At 42.2% G+C, this 21,064-nt stretch overlaps 3 protein-coding genes across 3 annotated transcripts; 1 reads left to right on the top strand and 2 right to left on the bottom strand.

The window, feature by feature from the left end:
• Positions 1-5,617: 5,617 nt before the first annotated feature.
• LOC123999938 (zinc finger BED domain-containing protein 4-like) lies at positions 5,618-8,505 on the top strand. The gene is made up of 3 exons (XM_046305985.1): positions 5,618-5,803; positions 6,358-6,699; positions 6,818-8,505. The coding sequence occupies exons 2-3, from the start codon at positions 6,366-6,368 to the stop codon at positions 8,425-8,427; spliced, it is 1,944 nt and encodes a 647-aa protein (XP_046161941.1). The 5' UTR covers positions 5,618-5,803; positions 6,358-6,365; the 3' UTR covers positions 8,428-8,505.
• A 5,011-nt stretch (positions 8,506-13,516) lies between these two features.
• LOC124000284 (gamma-crystallin M3-like) lies at positions 13,517-14,540 on the bottom strand. The gene is made up of 3 exons (XM_046306547.1): positions 14,407-14,540; positions 13,991-14,230; positions 13,517-13,836 (listed from the first exon to the last, which is right to left on the bottom strand). Exons 1-3 carry the CDS (start codon positions 14,431-14,433, stop codon positions 13,561-13,563), a joined length of 543 nt encoding a protein of 180 aa, XP_046162503.1. The 5' UTR covers positions 14,434-14,540; the 3' UTR covers positions 13,517-13,560.
• Positions 14,541-19,665: 5,125 nt separating this feature from the next.
• Positions 19,666-20,683, bottom strand: LOC124000300 (gamma-crystallin M3-like). Its single transcript, XM_046306572.1, has 3 exons — positions 20,550-20,683; positions 20,134-20,373; positions 19,666-19,983 (listed from the first exon to the last, which is right to left on the bottom strand). The coding sequence occupies exons 1-3, from the start codon at positions 20,574-20,576 to the stop codon at positions 19,708-19,710; spliced, it is 543 nt and encodes a 180-aa protein (XP_046162528.1). The 5' UTR covers positions 20,577-20,683; the 3' UTR covers positions 19,666-19,707.
• Between the last annotated feature and the right edge of the window lie 381 nt (positions 20,684-21,064).

The following is a 21,064-nucleotide window of genomic DNA, read 5'->3' as shown; positions in this document are numbered from 1 at the left end:
CGGGCAATTCTGTCTTGTCGAGGTTGAGATATCTGCCAGGCACGCAGAAAAGCATGTCGCCACCTGGGTGTCAGAAGGGGGGAAGGAGAAAAGTAGTTGAGTGTTATGCTCAATAGCAATGATAGGAGAGACCATGTGAGGATATGACGGAGGCGTGTGACGGTGTATAGAGAGGAGAGGGCCTAGAACCGAGGCCTGTGGGACACAGTAGTGAGAGAGAGTACGTGGTGCAGACACAGATCCTCTCCACGTCACCTGGTAGGAGTGGCCTGCAAGGTAGGATGCAATCCAAGAGTGTGCAGAGCCTGAGACGCCCGGCCCTGAGATGGTGGAGTGGATGATCTGATGGTTCACGGTGTCAAAGGCAGTGGATAGATGTAGGAGGATGAGAACAGAGGAGAGAGCGTCAGCTCTGGCAGTGCAGAGAGCCTCCGTGACACAGAGGAGAGCAGTCTCAGTTGAGTGACCCGTCTTGAAGGGCCAAGAAGATCGTTCTGAGAGAGATAACGAGAAAGTTGATCAGAGACAGCATGCTCAAGTGTTTTGGAAAGAAAAGAAAGGGAGAGAGGTCTATAGTTGTTGACGTCAGATGAGTCAAGTGTTGGTTCCTTGAGGAAGGGAGCAACTCGGGCCGTTTTGAAGTCAGAGGGGTCAGGGATGAGTTGATGAGGGAAGTGAGAAGGCCTCCAGAGATGGTCTAGAGGAAGGAGGAGGGGCAGGTTGTCGAGGGGCCAGACTTAACTAGTCGCAGGATGTCATCTGTGTGAGGGAGACCAGGGGACTGTGTGATGGAGACCAGGGGACTCAATAGGCTGAGTAGGCCTTTTTTTCAAAGTGGTTGACAAAGTCGTCCGCAGAGAGGGAGGAGGGGGTGGAGGATTAAGGTGGGAGGAGAAGGTGGAAAAGAGTTTCCTAGGGTTTGAGACAGAAGCTTGAAAATTAGAATGGTAGAAAGTGGCATTAGCAGCGGATACAGAGGAAGAGAACATAAAGAGGAGGAAGTTAAAGGATTATTTATATTTAACCTTTATTTAACTAGGAAAGTCGGTTAATTAATAACAAATTCATATTTACAATTATGGCCTACCAAAAAGCAAAATGCTTTATATAAAATACATATAAACATATATACATATATATTAAATAAAAATATAGGACAAAACACACATCATGACAAGAGAACACAACACATAAAGAGAGAACAGAGACAACAACATAGCATGACAGCAACACATGACAACACAGCATGGTAGCAACACAACATGGCAGTAGCACATGGTAGCAGCACCTAACATGGTATAAACATTATTGGGCACAGACAACAGCACAAAGGGAAAGAAGCTAGAGACAACAATACATGACACAAAGCAGCCACAACTGTCAGTAAGAGTGTCCATGATTGAGTCTTTGAATGAATAAATTGAGATAAAAATGTCCAGTTTAAGTGTTTGTTGCAGCTCGTTCCAGTCGCTAGCTGCAGCGAACTGAAAAGAGGAGCGACCCAGTGATGTGTGTGCTTTGGGGACCTTTAACAGAATGTGACTGACAGAACAGGTGTTGTATGTGGAAGATGAGGGCTGCAGAAGAAATCTCAGATGGGGGGAAGTGAGGCCTAAGAGGGTTTTATAAATAAGCATCAAACAGTGGGTCTTGCGACCGGTTTACAGAAGATTATAGAGTGCAGTGATATGTCCTATAAGGAGCATTGGTAACAAATCTGATATCCGAATGGTAAAGAACATCTAGCTACTCAAGAGCGCCCTTACTTGCCGATCTATAAATTACATCTCCGTAATCTAGCATGGGTAGGATGGTCCTCTGAATCAGGTCCTCCAGAAGTTTGTTTTCCTCCATTTTCACTCAGCTGCCCGCAGCCCTGTTCTGTACCCTCGCAATGAGTCACTCAGCCACAGAGTAGGAGGGGAGGGCAGAACTGGCAGGAAGAAATGGGGACAGTGCGAGTCATAGGATGCGGAAAGGGAAGAAAGTAGGGTCGAAGAGGCAGAATCAGGAGACCGGAGGGAGAATGATTTAGCAGAAGGGAGAGATGATAGGTTAGAAGAGGACAGAGTAGTGGCAGAGAGAGAGAGAGCGAAGATTATGACGGTGCATGACCACCTGGGTACGGGCTGAGTCGTTAGGGTTGAAGAAAAGGGTGACAGAAAAGGAAACAAGGTAGTGATCAGAGACCTGGAGTGGGGTTGCAGTGAGATTAGTGGGCGAGCGGCCTCTAGTAAAGATGAAGTCAAGCGTATTGCCTGCCTTGTGAGTTGGAGGAGATTGGGAAAGGGTGAGGTGAAGAGGCAAAGAGGGGGAAAAAGGGCAGCATAGGCTGAGATGAACTCTGTGTTTACGTGTGTTGTGCGCGCAGGGTACACTAAATTAGAAGAGTTGAAGCCAAGGGGTGTGGAACGTCTTTAACGTCTACAGAGATAGGTGCGAACAGGTTTTGAAAACACACACATTGTCACGGCCGTCAAAGGAAGTGGACCAAGGTGCAGCGTGGCGAGCGTACATACTGTATTCCTTTTATTTAGAAATGACGCCGACAAAAACAATACAAAACACCCATGACGCTTACGGGCCATGTGCCACAAACAAAGTTGACTTCCCACACACAAAGGAGGGAAAGGGCTACCTAAGTATGGTTCCCAATCAGACAACGATAGACAGCTGTCCCTGATTGAGAACCATACCCGGCCAAAACATAGAAATACAAAATCATAGAAAACAAAAACATAGAATGCCCACCCCAAATCACACCCTGACCAAACCAAATAGAGACATAAAAATGCTCTCTAAGGTCAGGGAGTGACACACATAGTTGACAAAGCTACTAAAGAACAAAATGAGATCATCTGTAAATAACTAGCTATAGCATGAAGCCCACTGAGACAGTGTGAGTTATGTATGGAATAGCACTGCATAGGCGTATCTCATAGGTTATTAGAGTATGCAATACATTTCATTTTATTTTGATAGCGCAGTGAGGGCAGGGGAGATTGGTCTTCAGAGGGAATCCTGAGCGCTGCCTCCCGATCTTAGCCTTAAGATGCTTTTGGAAAATGGCCCAGGTTGGTAGAAAAATATAGGGCAGCGTTTTCGATTAGCCAATCTGTAATGTTGACTATACAGCCATCATTTATCGGCCTTACAAGGCATATCTTTAGGGCATGTCCATCTAAAAGGACCCATGAGCACCAACATGTGAAGTTAATAGGAGCATATCAAATTAGGTGTCAAATGAAAGCTACACTACATGGCCAAATGTATGTGGACACTTGCTCATCGAACATCTCATTCCAAAATTATGGGCGTTAATATGGAGTTGGTCTGCCCTTTGGTGCTATAACAGCCTCCAGTCTTTTGGGAAGGCTTTCCACAAGATGTTGGAACATTGCTGTGGGGACTTGCTTCCATTCAGCCACAAGAGCATTAGTGAGGTCGGATGTTGGGCGATTAGGCCTGGCTCGCAGTCAGCTTTCAAATCAAATCACATTTTATTAGTCACATGCACTGAATACAACAGTTGTAGACCTTCCAGTGAAATGCTTACTTACGAGCCCCTAACCAACAATGCAGTTTAAAATATTACAAATAAGAATAAGAAATAAAAGTAACAAGTTATTAAAGAGCAGCAGTAAAATAACAATAGCGAGACTATAGCGAGACAATGTGCGGTGGCACCGGTTAGTTGAGGTAATAAGTACATGTTGGTAGAGTTATTAAAGTGACATTCATAGATCATAACAACAGAGTAGCAGAGGTGTAAAAGAGAGGGGGGTGGCAATGCAAATAGTCTGGGTAGCCTTTTGATTAGGTGTTCGGGAGTCTTATGGCTTGGGGGTAGAAGCTGTTTAGAAGACTCTTGGACCTAGACTTGGTGCTCCGGTACCGCTTGCTGTGCGGTAGCAGAGAGAACAGTCTATGTCTAGGGTGGCTGGAGTCTTTGACAATTTCTAGGGCCTTCCTCTGACACTGCCTGGTATAGAGGTACTGGATGGCAGGAAGCTTGGTCCCAGTGATGTACTGGACCGTTCGCACTACCCTCTGTAGTGCCTTGCGGTCGGAGGCCGAGCAGTTGCCATACCAGGCAGTGATGCAACCAGTCAGGATGCTCACGATGGTGCAGCTGTAGAACCTTTTGAGGATCTGAGGACCCATGCCAAATATTTTCAGTCTCCTGAGGGGGAATAGGTTTGTCGTGCCCTTTTCACGACAATTCATCCCAAAGGTTTTCGATGGGGTTGAGGTCAGGGCTCTGTGCAGGCCAGTCAATTTGTTCCACATCGATCTCAACAAACGATTTCTGTATGGACCTCACTTTATACACGGGGACATTGTTATGCTGAAACAGGAAAGGTCCTTCTCCAAACTGTTGCCACAAAGTTGGAAGCACAGAATCATCTAGAATGTCATGCATGCTGTAGCATTAAGATTTACCTTTCCATAATAATGCATTTCTGTATTGTACAGATCAGGAAACAATGATGTAATTCTGTTACCTTAATTCCGTTACCAGATGTAAATCCACTTCACCTACTGTAATTCAATAACCAAATTAAATGTATTCAAACTCAAGGTGTCATGTCATAGATGACAACCCATTCTTTCTGCAGACATCTTTGAATTTTAATTTGGAGCAGATATATATTTTTTAATCATGGTCGCATAAAAAACAACTGAGGGAGATTTTACCATAATTCTGTTACCAAACTTTGCATCTGCACAGTTCTTCCAGTGAATGTGCTTTTGTGAAATGTTCTGTGTAAATTGTTAAAAGTAGTCCTTGTGCATAGAATTGTATGGTTTGTTAAACTTTGAAATCAATATTTTGTGTTAGGAATATATTTTAAAGATTAAAATCTTAGTCAAAGCCTATAGGGTCTGGGTTGAGCAGTCCCAGCACATAGACTAACTGTGACAAAAGTTTACAATACAGACTGTCAATAGATGTCAATAGATTAATGAATATTAGTAAACTTGAACCCCCCCTTTAAGATTTAGATGCACTATTGTAAAGTGACTGTTCCACTGGATGTCATAAGGTGAATGCACCAATTTGTAAGTCGCTCTGGATAAGAGCGTCTGCTAAATGACTTAAATGTAATGTAAATGTAATGTCAGAAAAGACCCGGGACACGTTTGAGTAGTAAGGCGAAAGACAAGTCAAGAAGTGAAGTCGGGGGAGGTGCATCTGTGACATCCGAAAGTTGGACACTAATGTGGTTTTCCAACAGCAAGGCTCAGATCAACATGGAAGTGTTGATAAAGACATTTTTCATTACAATGTTGAAATAAACATGGTTTCATCCCCCATATTACACACTCACAAACTGAAATCATATGTGTGTTCATTGTACAATCAATTACTGTTTCAGTCATGTCTTTGGTCACATTCAGGTGGGTCAAACAACACTTTAATGACTGGTTGACACTAGAGCCTGCCATAATTCAGGCGATGGATGAAGTTGGTGAAGAGCAACTGCAGAAACTTGCTGTCGACTGCAGTCAAAACTGAATGACCTTTGATCACATGATTTCTGTAAAGTTAATGCAGTCGACATGTAGGCTCTAGTCGGACAATGTTATCCCCATAATATAACTCACATTGAAAGGGGGTGACCATCGGACTTGACATAAGCTCGAAACACACCCACTCAGTCGGTCAAAACAGCTGACAGTAAGCGGTTCGAAAATCGGAGGTGACGTAATTCTGCGACGTACATCATCAAATCGCGCGCTCAGAAGCACACAGCGCTCAATGACTAGATATTTTACATTAAATTACGAATAATCAAAGGTAAGTTAATATTTGCAACCATGCACTCCTGTTGTTTTTAAATAAAACGACGATGCCAAACACAGACACAACGCTAGCTACTTGTCCGACATTTACCTTGTCCAGCAGACCTAAGCCTTGCTCAACATACCCACACAGTTAGCTAACGTTAACTAGTTACTAGCACCACATCATTAGAATGGATCTCTATGTCTAGTACAGACCTGAACGTGTGAACCCCATCATGTCAGTTGAAGGTGTAACGTTGTGACTTCCAATCCTGAGCCTTTTATTTCACTTTCTGCCCCGTTTGAGGTTTAGGTAGCTAGCCAACTAGCTAGCTACAAACAAGCACTGTTCAGATTAGTAGAAATGTAACGTTAGCTAGATTTCCAGTTTTTCTTTCAAATTTTAAATCACGCCCACTACACATTTTCTAATAACGTTACACGTAGCTCACACAAGCCTAATTATTTACACCTAGTAACAGTTGTTTCCCATAAGCAACCAAAACAATTTCGATCTGTTTACTATATTGCTGCAGCAAGATGATTGAAGTTTATTTTATTTTGCAGGCCAGACGATGACTGAGTTTAAGAGAGCCTTCTCACTGGTGTGGGATCACTTCACTCTAGTGACACCTAATAAGGTCCAGTGCGCCCTCTGTTCACAACGGCTTAGCTTCAACAAAAACACCTCCGCCATGTTAAGGCACCTACGATCAAGGCACCCAAGCGAGGCCTGGTACAGCAACTCAACTGGAGCCCACTCAAGCACAAGCAACTCAACATCTGGAGTCCACTCAACGTTCTCTAACTCAATAATTAGTAGTGCTGGAGTCCACTCATCGTTCTCTGGTACTACAGGACTAAACTCAATGTTTACAAACAATGCTGCTGCTGGACACCACATCCAAGGTATGTTTCCTTGTTTCCTAGATGGTTTTCATCCTGTTTCAATCAATTATTATATTTAGATTAGCATTCATTGTACATCTAATTCAATTTGAATTGATTATACTGTTTTATTTCACAGTCAGGACCACCAGACAAGAAGACCTGGATGATGCCCTAGTCAACATGTTGGTTAAAGACACCCAGCCATTTTCAGTAGTCGAGGAAGAGGGATTCGCTGCTTTCGTCCAAAAGCTAGACCCAAGCTACAATCTTCCAAACAAGCAAGCACTGAAGAAAATGGTGGGGTCTCGGTGTGAATTCATCAATGATAATGTTGTATCTCAGATGGTAATTTCTGACTTTGTCAGCCTGACTTCGGACATGTGGACATCTATAGACAAGCACAGTTACATTTCAGTGACGGGGCATTTGGTAGCAGAAAATGCCCAGTTATCCACTTTCCTCCTTGGGATTTCTAAGCTGCCTGAAAACCACAAAGTGATCCACATTGAGGAGGCCAAAAACCAACTGGTGGCGAGCTGGGGCCTCCACAGCAGGGTCGCTGCATTTGTCACAGAGAACAGCGAAAATATGGTAGCCACGGTTCAGAAACTAGGAATCCTCCAGTTGCCCTCTTTTGCACACGTCCTGAACCTTGTGATTAAGAGGTCCATGGAGGCTACTTTGGAGCTGCAGGACATCCGCTCCCAAGCGCGGGCTATCGTGTCTTTCTTCAAGTCGAATCAGAACGCAGAGATGAGGTTAGCCGAGGTGCAGGGGCAGCTAGGCAGGCCGGAGCAGAAGCTGATCCAGGAAGTGGACTCGAGATGGAACAGTAGCTTTTCTATGCTGGAACGCGTCTTTGATCAGAGGGAGTCTGTGGCTGCTGCTCTCAGCACCCTGGACACGGACATCATCCCTCTGGGATCTGCTGACTACGAGGTCATCCACCAGTGTCTCGGAGTGCTGGGTTCCTTCAACCAGGCCACAGCTGAGCTTGCCTCAGAGAAACGTGTCTCGGCCTCCAAGGTCATTCCTCTTGTCCGGATGCTGAAGATAACCCTTGAGAAGAAGCACGGTGCCATCATACACCCTACGGCTACACAGCTGGCGTCTAACCTGCAGAGGGAGCTTCAGACTAGCTGCAGTATGGTGGAGACCGAGCCAATCCTGGCTCTCTCAGCTCTCCTAGACCCGCGCTTCAAAATGTTGGCCTTCGGGAACCAAGGCTACGCTCAGGAGGCGGTGAAGCTCCTCACGTCCGAGTGCGCTTCGTTAATCCGGATAAATCCGGACAAGGATGACACTCTTCCGCCGTCCACCACCGGGTCAACGACGCCCTCCCCGACATCACCCCACACCTCCTGGGCAATGGAAACCGCTTCTATCTCCATGGCAACATCTCCGTCTAAGTCCCACGATGGGGGTCTGTGGGAGATGTTTGACAGTAAAGTGGGTGAGACACAGAGCGTCCAGAGCAGCACGGCGGACGCAGCGGTGGAGGTACAACACTACCTCAGTGACCCGTACCTGAACCGAGTGGAGAACCCCATGCACTACTGGGAGAAGCACTCCAAGGTGTACCCGCACCTGTTCCAGCTGGCTCGGAAATACCTCAGCGTTCCCGCCTCGTCTGTGCCATGCGAGCGCATATTCACCAAAGCTGGAGATGTGTTCAATAAAAAGAGGAGTTGCCTCAGTATGAAGGCTGTAGAGCAGATAATGCTGTTGAATAAAGGTCTCGTATAGCACAAGCAGCATACTGTCCACAGTGCTTCTCATGCTGTTTGGCCTGTATGTAATGGACTATTAAATTTACCAAATGCATTGTAAATGTATTCTTCCTGCTTTGTGTATAAAGTATGTTAAAATGGCCTTTTTTTAAAGAGAAGTGGGCTTCTACATTTTGAACATTTGTCAGGAGGCCATTTAACCACTAGAGGGCAGTGCTGCACTGGCTAACAACCAGCACACTTGGGTGTACATTTCAAATCAAAGTTTACTTGTCATGTGTGCCGAATACAACAGGTGTAGACCTTACAGTGAAACGCTTACTTACAGGCTCTAAACAATAGTGCAAAAAAAGGTATTAGGTGAACAATAGGTAAGTAAATAAATAAAACAACAGTATAAAGAAAGGCTACATACAGTAGCGAGGCCTTAAAATTAGCGAGGCTACATACAGACACCGAGTAGTCAGGCTGCTTGAGGTAGTATGTACATGTAGATATTGTTGAAGTATATGATGAACAGAGAGTAGCAGTCGCGTAAAAGAGGGGTTGGTGGGTGGCAGGACACAATGCAGATATCCCGGTTAGCCAATGTGCGGGAGCACTGGTTGGTTTATGGCTCTCAATTACATTTATTACTGGGTAGACTGAATTCAATATTGCCTATACATCACTATAAGTGTTAAAAATATATTTTAAAACATTTGAAAATCACTGAATACTATTTTGCATTGTCATGTAATTGTGATGGTTGTTGTGAAAAGTGAAATTGATGTTATTTCACATTCATATCACCACATATGGAGTTCTTTTGAGTGCTTTTTAAGGTCAAGAAAATATTATTTATCTTCTGATGGTTTATCCAATGCATATTGATGCAGATGGGGCTAATGCTGAATGGCATTTTCACTGGAGGTACCTTGGTGATGTATGCAAGTCAGACAAGGAAGTCTCTAGCTGGTATACAACTTACAATTGACACTTATAAAGGGCAATGTGTGTTTGAAAAGGTTCATGTTTGAAAATTATGGGGGGGAGATTGCTTGGAGGCGTTCCACTGTTTTTTTGGTGTTTTTTTTAAACTAGGAAAGTCAGTTAAGAACAAATGCTTATTTACAATGATGGCCTACACCAGACAACACTGGGCCAATTGTGCACTGCCCTATGGGACTCCCATTCACAGCCAGATGTGATGCAGCCTGGGTTTCAACTAGGTATTGCAGTGATACCTCTTACACTGAGATGGAGTGTCTTAGATCACTGTGCCACTCAGAACCCAAGTTTGAAATGGCAACAGGTGAATAAATTAAGTGGTTGCCAAGGAGACCTCAAATGGCTACCCAGACTATTTGCCAAGGGAACTGTTGTTGAGCCAGTCATTAAAAAGTAAAGAGCACACATTAAAAATGGATTTTCAATTTACTCTTAAAATGATACATTTTAAGAGCTAAATTCATTAAATGCTTTTTGTTTACTTGGACGGAGAAGACGTACACAGTTGTCCAATGAGGCAAGGCCATTAAACATCAACATATTGCTGCTTTGGATCCACAATGAGTTGCACGGTGGTGATTTCAACTAATGGAGCACGTCCTTGTGTTTTGTATGTGAACATAAAAACAATGAAATTGCCACTGAGAGCTTTTGGAAGTCTTCATGAAATGTAAAAAGAAAATCTAAAATATGAAACTAGTAGTGCAACCACAAACAAAGGCTGTCATAAGGATTATGTTGAAAACATACAAAGGGGGATGTTGTCCATGAACAATTATCGTCCTATGACTTACAACATGAGCGTCATAGAAATCACACCAATATTGCTAATGTTACATATTTTAATATTATTAATAAAATGCTATTTAGCAGACACTTTTATCCAAAGTGATGTACGCTACAGTGAGTTTATTTTATTTAACCAGGTAGGCTAGTTGAGAACAAGTTCTCATTTGCAACTGCGACCTGGCCAAGATAAAGCAAAGCAGTTCGACACATACAACCACACAGAGTTACACATGGAATAAACAAACATACAATCAATAATATAGTAGAAAGATCTATATACAGCATATGCAAATGAGGTAGGATTCTTAACGTAAGGCAATAAATAGGCCATGGTGGCGAAGTAATTACAATATAGCAATTAAACACTGGAATGGTAGGATGTGCAGAAGATGAATGTGCAAGTAGAGATACTGGGGTGCAAAGAAGCTAAATAAATTAAAACAGTATGGGGATGAGGTAGATTGGATGGGCTATTTACAGATGAGCTATGTACAGGTGCAGTGATCTGTGAGCTGCTCTGACAGCTGGTGCTTAAAGCTAGTGAGGGAGGTAAGAGTCTCGAGCTTCAGAGATTTTTGCGGTTCGTTCCAGTCATTGGCAGCAGAGAACTGAAAGGAGAGGCGTCCAAAGGAAGAATTGGCTTTGGGGGTGACCAGTGAGATATACCTGCTGGAGCGCATGCTACCGGTGGGTGCTGCCTTGGTGACCAGTGAGCTGAGATAAGGCCGGGCTTTACCTAGCAGAGACTTGTAGATGACCTGAAGCCAGTGGGTTTGGCGACGAGTATGAAGCGAGGGCCAGCCAACGAGAGCATACAGGTCGCAGTGGTGGGAAGTATATGGGGCTTTGGTGACAAAACGGATGGCACTGTGATAGACTGCATCCAATTTTTTGAGTAGTGTTGGAGGCTATTTTGTAAATGACATCGCTGAAGTCGAGGATCGGTAGGATGGTCAGTTTTACGAGAGTATGTTTGGCAGCATGAGTGAAGAATGCTTTGTTGCCAATCCTAGATTTAATTTTGGATTGGCGATGCATACACTTCAGTATACTCTATGTAATCCCTGAGAGAAACAAACCTAGCACCACACTATTTCCAACTGAACCACACAGGACCAATAATATGGCTGGAGGGTGATTATCAAACTGAAGTCTCTATATCAGTCTTTTGTTGCTTCATTTACATTTATTTATTTACTTTGTCTTGATTTGACTGTATTTTTCACTGATGATTGGCTTTACTTTTATATGCAATTACTAGACACTTTCTTACCTTGTTTAGCGACAATTATCGTGGCACCTTTTTAATTGGAGTTGTGTCGCGAGTTTGGCTGAGGGTGGCTCCCCTTCCCGTTTGGGTGGCGCTCGGTGGTCCTCATCGTCGGCCCATTAGCTGCCACTGATTTTATTTTACCCCCCCTCCTTGTATGTTTATTGTTAGCATCTGTATGTGAGTAATTAGTTGCGCTTTATTAGACAGCGGGATTAATTATTGTAACCTTCGTGTAGGTAGTAGACGAACGTGGTTGTTCCTGGTCGTGTATTCTGCTGTACTGTTTTCGTCCCCCGTGTTTGGGGCATTTGTTTTGGAGCAGCCAGTGTTTTGTGAGTGCATTAAATAGCACAGTAGTGAACTCTCTGTTTCCTGCGTCTAACTCCACACCCACGACATCCGGAGCGTTACAAGTTGTATAATCATGTAGAGAGAAAAGCTTTAGAAAATTGTATCAATATGTATTAGCGTTTATTGCACACTGGCTCGATGTTGGCTAATAAATTAGTGTAGTGTTTGTGGAGTAGCACAACGTGTATGATTAAGTTGTTAGCTCTACAATTTGACTAATGCTTTAGTGTTAACATCAAAATTCCTCTTTATCATCTAAAGGACATTCATTTCAATGCTTGATGACAGCTTTGCATGCTCTTGGAATTCTCTCAACCAGCTTCATGAGGTAGTCACCAGGAATGCATTTCAATTAACAGGTGTACCTTCTTAAAAGTTAAGCCAATCAGTTGTGTTGTGACAAGGTAGGGGTGATATACAGAAGATATCCCTATTTGGTAAAAGTCCAAGTCCATATAATGGCAAAAACAGCTCAAATAAGCAAAGAGAAACAACAACCCATCATTACTTTAAGACATGAAGGTCAGTCAATACGGAACATTTCAAGAACTTTGAACGTTTCTTCAAATGCAGTTGCAAAAAGAATCAAGCGCTATGATGAAACTGGCTCTCATGAGGACCGTCACAGGAATGGAAGATCCAGAGTTACCTTTGCTGCAGTTATCTCTTCATTAGAGTTAGCAGCCTCAGGAATTGTAGCCCAAATAAATGCTTCACAGAGTTCAAGTAACATACACATGTCAACATCAACTGTTCAGAGGAGACTGTGTGAATCAGGCCTTCATTGGTTGCTGCAAAGAAACTACTACTAAAGGACACCAATAAGAAGAAGAGACTTGCTTAGGCCAAGAAACACGAGCAATGGACCTTAGACCAGTGGAAATTTGTCATTTGGTCTAGAGTCCAAATGTGATATTTTTGGATCCAACTGCCGTGTCTTTGTGAGACGTGTTGTGGGTGAATGGATGATCTCCACATGTGTATTTCCCACTGTAAAGCATGGTGGAGGAGGTGTTATGGTGTGGGGGTGCTTTGCTAATGACACTGTCTGTGATTTATTTCGATTTAAAGGCACACTTAACCAGCATGGCTACCACAGCATACTGCAGAGATACACCATCCCATCTGGTTTGGGCTTAGTGGGACTATCATTTGTTTTTCGACAGTTCAATGAGACAACACACCTCCAGGCTGTGTAAGGGCTATTTTACCAAGAAGATGAGTGATGGAGTGTTGCATCAGATGACCTGGCCTCCACAATCCCCTGACCTCAACCAGATTGAGATGGTTTGGGATGAGTTGGACCACAGAGTGAAGGAAAAGCAGCCAACAAGTGCACATCATATGTGGGAACTCCTTCAAGACTGTTGGAAAAGCATTCCAGGAGAAGCTGGTTGAGAGAATGCCAAGAATGTGCAAAGCTGTCATCAATGCAAAGGGTGACTATTTGAAGAATCTCAAATATAAAATATATTTAGATTTGTTTAACACTTTTTAGGCTTCCATATGTATTATTTCATAGTTTTGATGTCTTCACTATTATTCTACAATGTAGAAAATAGTAAAAATAATAAAAACCCTTGAATGAGTAGGTGTTATAAAGATTTTGACTGGTTGTATATATAATTGGCCTATGTTATATCATACCTACAGATGGAAACACAAAACACCAAATATTGAAATGATGTAGCACACTCAATTGTTTTACAAATTACGAATTACTTTTATTTAGTCAACATAACATATCTAGCACATATCAGTGATACGCCTCATGCTCATGAACCTCGTGCCACTCATGCCCATGTCTCTGAAGTTCCTGTACTCTCCAGGCCTCATGTAAGTCATCCTGCCTCTGAAGTGGGGCTGCTCGTACATCAACCAGTGGCCATCCATCACGTTGCAGGACTGGCAGTCGGACATACGGTAACGGTCCATGATGGAGTCACAGTCGTCCATCATCTCGTGCATCTGACCTCCGAAGTTATCTCTCTCGTAGATCCTCATTCTGTAGGATCCTCTGTGCTGTTAGGAGGAAATAAGAAAATGTTGAAGGAATTACTGAATACATCAGACTGTTGGAAAGCATCACAGATCCAATATGATTTGTGTGATTATGGACATCACAAAGCTACTTTGAGCGGGCTGTTAACAGCAGACTAAGTATCATATTGCCTACCATGGGAATCGTGCGGCAGGACCTGATATCAGTCATTCCCATCATACTCTGGAAGTCAGAGTACTCTCCCCTCCTCATGAAGTACTGGTTTCCCATGTAGTTGTTGCGGTCGTAGACCATGAAGCAGCCGCTCTGAACCCTACAGGAGTGGCACCTGCTCAGGTAGGAGGACATGTCAGCGCAGTCGCTGCTGCACTCATAGGAACGACCCTGGAAGTTCCTGTCCTCGTAGAAGACGATCTGAAAATAAAAAGGGATCATTTCTATGAACTAAAATATTTTCCGAAACAAACATTTTTGAGAAATGTAGGAACTTTAAAGAACTTTAATGTTGTAGTTGGGGGTGCTAGAACACTACAGGTCTTTTGCATGACAATCTATGAAAATTAAAGTATATATTTTGGTTTTAAACTTACCCTGCCCATGTTCATGCTGGTGGACATGTTTGCTCACTGTGCTGCTGGTTGCTGCTCCTGAACTGATTCCTACCTGGTTTAACCCTTTCTTTTATACCTGACCAAACCTAAACAATTCCCAGCTCCATTGTTCAAACCCCTGACCCAGCAACATGCTATAGAAGCCTGTAGAGGCCACTGAGGTTACGTCCACATTTCCAGTGACTGGATCCCTCAGTGTCTTTAGAACGACTGTTTCTCAATTGTCTGTTTCTCAAACAAAGTAACATAAAGCCTTTTGAGAGTTTACAACAGCTAGTAACAGCCTTGAAAAGGAATGTTCTCCATACATTATGTCACAATGCTTTTCTACGTTTGTAATCTTATTTGATCAAATATTAACGATACATGGCTCAATGTTAAATTGTAAGCTCATTTGATTTAAGACATTTATCATAAATCACACAAATTTAATGAAGAGTGAAAATCTGGGGTTAACCTGTTAGTTTACACTATGTATTGTTACTCATCTTTTGTTCAGTGTGCTGATTTAACCATTCTTAAACCTCAGTGGACTTGACGTAGACCGACATTCCTAACCAGTGAATACATCATCAAAAGTTAGTCGAACTTAACTAACATTTACGGTTCATAACATGATACTACAGAAATGGTTACAAAGCGTTCAATTGTATTGAAAAATATTTCAAATACTTAAATTTGTTAATTAATTTATGAAGCCTTTATAAAAGGTTTATAAAAGGGTCTGTAAATAGTTAATTAGAGTTAATAACACTTTATAGACTGTTATACTACTTTACAGTTTAGTTAATGCACACACAATGGTACACTCTGCGCCCCTAAATTAAATATTAAGATAGTTTTTACAATATTGAGGTTATGAAAACATATTTTCCTCTGATCTATAATCTGGGCACATTTAGGCAAAGCAATCATACACGCAAGCAGGCACACACACACACACACACACACACACACACACACACACACACACACACACACACACACACACACACACACACACACACACACACACACACACACACACACACACACACACACACACACACACACACACACACACACACACACACACACACACACACACACACACCTCTATTAATCCATCTCTCTATTAACCACTCCCTTCTTAAATATCCCACACACACATTGTGATGACAGAGAAAGGCATGCTAGAAGGGCTATCTGCCATGGTCTGCATCTTTCACATATCCTCTGTGGGAGCTTTTTATAGGGCAGAAATCTTCTGCTTTGCATCAAGTACCAACTATTTTTAACATCTCACATTCCCAAGATACTTTGGAGTACCAGGCGTATTTAGAGGTGTGGTATGGAGCTAAATTTGGCACCTATTGTTTTGTTATGCCAGGTCAGGTCATCACTCTACTGTGCTGATAGAGGCCTCATGCAGTCCTTCCTCTTCCTCTGAAAAGGCAATTCATTTTCACTATGAACAAATCCTGGAAGACTGCTCTGAATCCTGTTGAGCTTTTGCCTTTCAGTCTTATCAGAGATACTTCTTGGCTTGTTCAGTTTTTGCCAATGGTGTGCCTGATACCGATGCAGCAAAAGCTTGTTATTCTGCCCATTTTGTAGGTTATCTACCTAACACGCACGTTTCTGTGGATTGAAATTAGCTCTATTTTGAGCAAAATTTATTTAAGGTTTTTTGTTTACTTGGACTGAGAAGAAGTACCGGTACACAGTTTTCCAATGAGGCAAGGCCATTAAACATCAACATATTGCTGCTTTGGACCCACAATCAGTGATTTCAACTAATGTCCGTGTGTTTTGTATGTGAACATAAAAACAATGAAATTGCCACTGAGAGCTTTTGGAAGTCTTCATGAAATGTAAAAAGAAAATCTAAAATATGAAACTAGTAGTGCAACCACAAACAAAGGCTGTCATAAGGATTATGTTGAAAACATACAAAGGGGGATGTTGTCCATGAACAATTATCGTCCTATGACTTACAACACGAGCGTCATAGAAATCACACCAATATTGCTAATGTTACATATTTTAATATTAATAATAAAATGCCATTTAGCAGACACTTTTATCCAAGTGATGTACGCTACAGTGAGTTTATTTTATTTTATTTCACCTTTATTTAACCAGGTAGGCTAGTTGAGAACAAGTTCTAATTTGCAACTGCGACCTGGCCAAGATAAAGCAAAGCAGTTCAACACATACAACAACACAGAGTGGTAGGATGTGCAGAAGATGAATGTGCAAGTAGAGATACTGGGGTGCAAAGAAGCTAAATAAATTAAAACAGTATGGGGATGAGGTAGATTGGATGGGCTATTTACAGATGAGCTATGTACAGGTGCAGTGATCTGTGAGCTGCTCTGACAGCTGGTGCTTAAAGCTAGTGAGGGAGGTAAGAGTCTCGAGCTTCAGAGATTTTTGCGGTTCATTCCAGTCATTGGCAGCAGAGAACTGGAAGGAGAGGCAGCCAAAGGAAGAATTGGCTTTGGGGGTGACCAGTGAGATATACCTGATGGAGCACGTGCTACCGGTGGGTGCTGCCTTGGTGACCAGTGAGCTGAGATAAGACCAGGCTTTACCTAGCAGAGACTTATAGATGGCCTGGAGCCAGTGGGTTTGGCGACGAGTATGAAGCGAGGGCCAGCCAACGAGAGCATACAGGTCGCAGTAGTGGGAAGTATATGGGCTTTGGTGACAAAACGGATGGCACTGTGATAGACTGCATCCAATTTTTTTAGTAGAGTGTTGAGGCTATTTTGTAAATGACATCGCCGAAGTCGAGGATCGGTAGGATGGTCAGTTTTACGAGAGGATGTTTGGCAGCATGAGTGAAGAATGCGTTGTTGCCAAATAGGAAGCCACTTCTAGATTTAATTTTGGATTGGCGATGCATACACTTCAGTATATGTAATCCCTGAGGGAAACAAACCTAGCACCACACTATTTCCAACTGAACCACACAGGACCAATAATATGGCTGGAGGGTGATTTATCAAACTGAAGTCTCTATATTAGTCTTTTGTTGCTTCATTTACATGTATTTTTTTACTTTGTCTTGATTTGACTGTATTTTTCACTGATGATTGGCTTTACTTTTATATGCAATTACTAGACACTTTCTTACCTTTTTTAGCGAAAATGATCGTGGCACCTTTGTAATTGGAGTTGTATAATGATGTAGAGAGAAAATCTTTCGTAAATTGTATCAATATGTATTAGCGTTTATTGTACACTGGCTCGATGTTGGCCAATCAATTAGAGTAGTGTTTGTGGAGTAGCACAACGTGTATGATTAGCTAAGTTTGTTAGCTCTACAAGTTGACTAAGGCTTTAGTGTTAACATCAAAATCCCTCTATATCATCTAAAGGACATTCATTTCAATGCTTTTTGAAAGTAAATATGTAATGCAAAAAACAAAACGTGCACATAGGTGTGTCCCAGGACCAAGTTTGGGATACCCTGGTATAGGGTAGAAGTTAAACGCCATGCATATCTTTCTGGTAAAAATGAAAACAGTTATTGGGAAATAGAAATGTCTGAATGATGATGATGAATGCCCCCTTAACATCAGTTATCAAATGGCAGGTGCCAATTATATTATACTGCCGATCAAAAGTTTTAGAACACCTACTCATTCAAGCGATTGTATTGTTTTCTACTATTTTCAACATTATAGAAAATACATAGTTGATAATAGTGAAGACATCAAAACTATGAAATAACATGTATGGAATCATATAGGAAGCAAAAAAGTGTTAAACAATCTAAATATATTTTATAGTTGAGATTCTTCAAATAGCCACCCTTTGCCTTGATAATAGCTTTGCATGCTCTTGGCATTCTCTCAACCAGCTTCATGAGGTAGGTAGTCACCAGGAATGCATTTCAATTAACAGGTGCACCTTCTTAAAAGTTAAGCCAATCAGTTGTGTTGTAACAAGGTAGGGGTGATATACAGAAGATATCCCTATTTGGTAAAAGTCCAAGTCCATATAATGGCAAAAACAGCTCAAATAAGCAAAGAGAAACAACAGCCCATCATTACTTTAAGACATAATGGTCAGTCAATACGGAACATTTCAAGAAATTTGAACGTTTCCTCAAGTGCAGTTGCAAAAACAATCAAGCACGATGATGAAACTGGCTCTCATGAGGACCGTCACAGGAATGGAAGATCCAGAGTTACCTTTGCTGCAGTTATCTCTTCATTAGAGTTAGCAGCCTCAGGAATTGTAGCCCAAATAAATGCTTCACAGAGTTCAAGTAACATACACATGTCAACATCAACTGTTCAGAGGAGACTGTGTGAATCAGGCCTTCATTGTCGAGTTGCTGCAAAGAAACCATGACTAAAGGACACCAAAAAGAAGAAGAGACTTGCTTGGGCCATGAAACACGCGCAATGGACCTTAGACCAGTGGAAATTTGTCATTTGGTCTAGAGTCCAAATTGGATATTTTTGGTTCCAACCGCCATGTCTTTGTGAGATGCGGTGTGGGTGAATGGATGATCTCCACATGTGTATTTCCCACCGTAAAGCATGGAGGAGGAGGTGTTATGGTGTGGGGGTGCTTTGCTGATGACACTGTCTGTGATTTATTTCGATTTAAAGGCACACTTAACCAGCATGGCTACCACAGCATTCTGCAGAGATACGCCATCCCATCTGGTTTGGGCTTAGTCGGACTATCATTTGTTGTTCGACAGTTCAATGACACAACACACCTCCAGGCTGTGTAAGGGCTATTTTACCAAGAAGAAGAGTGATGGAGTGTTGCATCAGATGACCTGGCCACAATCCCCTGACCTCAACCAGATTGAGATGGTTTGGGATGAGTCGGATCGCAGAGTGAAGGAAAAGCAGCCAACAAGTGCTCAACATATGTGGGAACTCCTTCAAGACTGTTGGAAAAGCAATCCAGGTGAAGCTGGTTGAGAGAATGCCAAGAGTGTGCAAAGCTGTCATCCATGCAAAGGGTGACTATTTGAAGAATCTCAAATATAAAATATATTTTGATTTGTTTAACACTTTTTAGGTTTCCATATGTTTTAATTCATAGTTTTCATGCCTTCATTATTATTCTAAAATGTAGAAAATAGTAAAAATAATAAAAACCCTTGAATGAGTAGGTGTTATAAAGATTTTGACTGGTTGTATATATAATTGGCCTATGTTATATCATACCTACAGATGGAAACACAAAACACCAAATATTGAAATGATGTAGCACACTCAATTGTTACGGATTATCAATCACTTTTATTTGGTCAACATAACATATCTAGCACATATCAGTGATACGCCTCATGCTCATGAACCTCATGCCACTCATGCCCATGTCTCTGAAGTTCCTGTACTCTCCAGGCCTCATGTAAGTCATCCTGCCTCTGAAGTGGGGCTGCTCGTACATCAGCCAGTGGCCATCCATCACGTTGCAGGACTGGCAGTCGGACATACGGTAACGGTCCATGATGGAGTCACAGTCGTCCATCATCTCGTGCATCTGACCTCCGAAGTTATCTCTCTCGTAGATCCTCATTCTGTAGGATCCTCTGTGCTGTTAGGAGGAAATAAGAATATGTTGAATTAATTACTGAATACATCAGACTGCTGGAAAGCGTCACAGAGCCAACGTGATTTATTATGGACATCACAAAGCTTCTTCGAGCGGGGCTGTTAACAGCAGACTAAGTATCATATTGCCTACCATGGGGATCGTGCGGCAGGACCTGATATCAGTCATTCCCATCATACTCTGGAAGTCAGAGTACTCTCCCCTCCTCATGAAGTACTGGTTTCCCTTGTAGTTGTTGCGGTCGTAGACCATGAAGCAGCCGCTCTGAACCCTACAGGAGTGGCACCTGCTCAGGTAGGAGGACATGTCAGCGCAGTCGCTGCTGCACTCATAGGAACGACCCTGGAAGTTCCTGTCCTCGTAGAAGACGATCTGAAAATAAAAAGGGATCATTTCTATGAACTAAAATATTTTATGAAACAAACATTTTTGAGAAATGTAAGAACTTTAAAGAACTTTAATGTTGTAGTTGGGGGTGCTAGAACACTACAGGTCTTTTGCATAACAATCTATGAAAATTAAAGTATATATTTTGGTTTTAAACTTACCCTGCCCATGTTCATGCTGGTGGACATGTTTGCTCACTGTGCTGCTGGTTGCTGCTCCTGAACTGATTCCTACCTGGTTTAACCCTTTCTTTTATACCTGACCAAACCTAAACAATTCCCAGCTCCATTGTTCAAACCCCTGACCCAGCAACATGCTATAGAAGCCTGTAGAGGCCACTGAGGTTACGTCCACATTTCCAGTGACTGGATCCCTCAGTGTCTTTAGAACGACTGTTTCTCAATTGTCTGTTTCTCAAACAAAGTAACATAAAGCCTTTTGAGAGTTTACAACAGCTAGTAACAGCCTTGAAAAGGAATGTTCTCCATACATTATGTCACAATGCTTTTCTACGTTTGTAATCTTATTTGATCAAATATTAACGATACATGGCTCAATGTTAAATTGTAAACTCATTTGATTTAAGACATTTAGCATAAATCACACAAATTTAATGAAGAGTGAAAATCTGGGGTTAACCTGTTAGTTTAAACTATGTATTGTTACTCATCTTTTG

Source organism: Oncorhynchus gorbuscha, linkage group LG16, assembly GCF_021184085.1.
Source record: "Oncorhynchus gorbuscha isolate QuinsamMale2020 ecotype Even-year linkage group LG16, OgorEven_v1.0, whole genome shotgun sequence".
Classification (NCBI taxonomy): Eukaryota; Metazoa; Chordata; class Actinopteri; order Salmoniformes; family Salmonidae; genus Oncorhynchus; species Oncorhynchus gorbuscha.
This window is presented reverse-complemented; position numbering and strand designations above follow the sequence as displayed.

Coding starts and splice junctions, on each gene's coding strand:
- LOC123999938 (XM_046305985.1), top strand. CDS start 6,366: ATGACTGAGTTTAAGAGAGCCTTCTCACTGGTGTGGGATCACTTCACT. Junction 6,700..6,817: donor TGCTGGACACCACATCCAAG/GTATGTTTCCTT, acceptor TTTATTTCACAG/TCAGGACCACCAGACAAGAA.
- LOC124000284 (XM_046306547.1), bottom strand. CDS start 14,433: ATGTCCACCAGCATGAACATGGGCAGG. Junction 14,231..14,406: donor CCAGCATGAACATGGGCAGG/GTAAGTTTAAAA, acceptor TTTTATTTTCAG/ATCGTCTTCTACGAGGACAG. Junction 13,837..13,990: donor CCTGCCGCACGATTCCCATG/GTAGGCAATATG, acceptor TCCTCCTAACAG/CACAGAGGATCCTACAGAAT.
- LOC124000300 (XM_046306572.1), bottom strand. CDS start 20,576: ATGTCCACCAGCATGAACATGGGCAGG. Junction 20,374..20,549: donor CCAGCATGAACATGGGCAGG/GTAAGTTTAAAA, acceptor TTTTATTTTCAG/ATCGTCTTCTACGAGGACAG. Junction 19,984..20,133: donor CCTGCCGCACGATCCCCATG/GTAGGCAATATG, acceptor TCCTCCTAACAG/CACAGAGGATCCTACAGAAT.